The following is a 2,600-nucleotide window of genomic DNA, read 5'->3' as shown; positions in this document are numbered from 1 at the left end:
ATATATATATGTATATATATATGTGAGAATCAATATAAAACAATTCATTTTTTTTTTTTTGAACACAAAATATAGAACAATTCATCTATTTAAATATATTGATATATTTTTGTCAAGCTAAATAATAATATATCTGATTTTTAATATTTAATTTTAAGAGTTCCATTTATAAATTAAAAAATAAATTTATACTAATTTGAATATAAATTAACATTCACTTATTTAAAATTTAAAATTGTTTTTATAACTTAAAATTGTGTTCTCTTTGTACAGATAAACTTAAATATAATTTTATAAATCTACAAAATATTTGTTTTATTAAATCATGTAATTTTATCTGCGCGATTCAATTTGATAATGTAATTATATTTATATAATATATCAATACATAATAAAATTTCTTTTTTTTTTAATTTAAATTTTAATATAATTCTAATTAATAATTAAATTATAATATTATTGAAGAACTTAGGCACCTATTTAAAGTAGAAAATAAGATATTTATTAGATTTGTTATAAAAAATTATATATATATTTAAAATTAAATAAGAAATATATAAAAATATATTATGTGTTTTTTATAATTAATATATTTTGAGTTAATTAAATGGAATTTTATTTGATACTTTTATCTTCAATGAAAATCACAAAAGATCATAAAGGACAAATTGTTAATAACACAGTTAGATAAAATTTAGCTTTATATGATATTTCTGTTTTAATAAGTTATATTGTTTCAATTTTCATTTATTCTTTTATGTATTTTCTTTTAATTTTTCTTTACTTTTGAAACACTTTCTTTTTAATCACAAAATCTTGGTTGACGTTTTCATTCAATTACGCTTCCGCGTATCTTTTTAATTCCATGTAACATAGGTATTTAGAGTAAAATGTTTTACTCGAATATACTCTCTGTTTTTACCAATCAAAGCCTAAATATGAAACAAATAGATTTTAATTTTCTTTCATATTCTCTCTATTTAAATGATAAAATGCAAGTTGCAAGAGAGGTGTGTGTTTGCCCCACTCCTCGCATAATAAAACAATCTTCAAACGTTTCACAATTCACATCCCTCTTTTCGAATTTCCGGATACATACACACAAACGTTATGTAACTGCAAAAATACATCAAAACGAGATTCCACTATTAGCTATGTACTAGTCAAAGAGCGTCATGGTGATGGTGTGACCCCAAAGTTAGTCTTCACATGTTTCTTAAGTTTCAAGCATTGAATTATGTTTTGATATTTTATCCAAACAAAAAAAGAATTGATTTCTTTCCTTTTACATTTTTATATTTTCTTGAAGATTTATTACCTTCTTAGTAAAATTAAGATTTATTTTATCTTTTGTATCATTGTTTTCCTTTGTGCTTGTTTGTATAGATGATGAAAGTGAGGAAATGGGAGAAGAAGAATTGAAGAACACAAGATGTGTCTTCTTCTTCTAAGGCATTAAGAACATCAACAAGGAGAGAAACCATTATAGATTTATATATATAGAGAGAGAGATAGAGAAGAAAGAGAGTTATAAAATTCTTTTTCCTTTTTTTTTTGCAATAATCCATTGAGTGAATAATGCCAGTCCCCCTTGCACCATATCCAACACCTCCGGCGACGCTACTGGCTCCAGCATATACTCCTCCGTCGCCTGCAAATGGTATAGACTCTTTTCAAATAATAAAACTTTAAACCCAGATGGATCCTCTGTTTTCAGAACCTAAACAATCCAGAATTCGAATCATGACATATGTTTTAGCTTTTTAGAAAATAATTAAAAAGCCATTCTAAGATTGTTTCAAATTCTTTTCTTTTAACCGATCAAATATTTTATAGACTTCTCTTTTTTTTTTTTTTTTTAGTATAAATGTTAAGAGACTTCTCTTTGTTTATAACCTCATGTGTTCTTCGTTACATTTATTGCAAATACTTGATCTGTATGGATTCAAATTATTCCCAGAAACCATTTGTTTAGTCCACATGAGTTCATCGTTGATCCATAATTTGTTTTTTTTGCAAAAATAAGTAGATAATAATAATGGCTTAGAGATTTATAGGTAGTACAGGTGGACAGAGCCAGTTAGTGTGTTCAGGTTGCAGAAACCTTCTGATGTATCCGGTCGGAGCAACCTCTGTCTGTTGTGCCGTCTGTAACGCCGTCACGGCCGTTCCTCCGCCGGGTAAATTATCAGTCAACTTATTTGATGAAAAGTCGATTAATGAGATTTTGAATTTATAATATATATATATATATATATATATAATAATTGGCAATGCAGGAACGGAGATGGCTCAGTTAGTGTGTGGAGGATGCCATACACTTTTAATGTACATTCGTGGAGCTACAAGTGTTCAATGTTCTTGCTGTCACACCGTTAATCTTGCCCTGGAAGGTTTGCATTTGATATATAAACATTTTCACACATGCATATTGATGTTTATGTTAATCCGATCTCGAATTAATTTTAGTTTGGAGTTTTGGTTAAGAAATATGAGAAACCAAAACCAAAGTCAAATTAGTTCTTGGATGCGATTTAGATTACAAATTTATTATATGTTTTTCAGATTTTTAAGTGTTTTTTTTTGTGGGTCTAATTTTC

At 26.7% G+C, this 2,600-nt stretch overlaps 1 protein-coding gene across 1 annotated transcript in view; it reads left to right on the top strand.

The window, feature by feature from the left end:
* The first annotated feature begins 1,005 nt into the window (after positions 1 to 1,005).
* The window catches only part of LOC106343722 (protein LOL1), a 2,687-nt gene continuing 1,092 nt past the window's right edge, over positions 1,006 to 2,600 (top strand). The window contains exons 1-4 of the mRNA XM_013783013.1: positions 1,006 to 1,197; positions 1,387 to 1,660; positions 2,058 to 2,180; positions 2,280 to 2,393. Coding sequence (XP_013638467.1) covers positions 1,579 to 1,660; positions 2,058 to 2,180; positions 2,280 to 2,393 — 319 coding nt within the window. The 5' untranslated portion in view covers positions 1,006 to 1,197; positions 1,387 to 1,578. The remainder of the gene's footprint in view (positions 1,198 to 1,386; positions 1,661 to 2,057; positions 2,181 to 2,279; positions 2,394 to 2,600) is intronic.

The sequence above is a fragment of the Brassica oleracea genome, chromosome C5 (assembly GCF_000695525.1).
Source record: "Brassica oleracea var. oleracea cultivar TO1000 chromosome C5, BOL, whole genome shotgun sequence".
Taxonomy (NCBI): Eukaryota; Viridiplantae; Streptophyta; class Magnoliopsida; order Brassicales; family Brassicaceae; genus Brassica; species Brassica oleracea.
The sequence above is the reverse complement of the archived record's forward strand: the minus strand, read 5'-3'. Positions and strand labels throughout refer to the sequence as shown.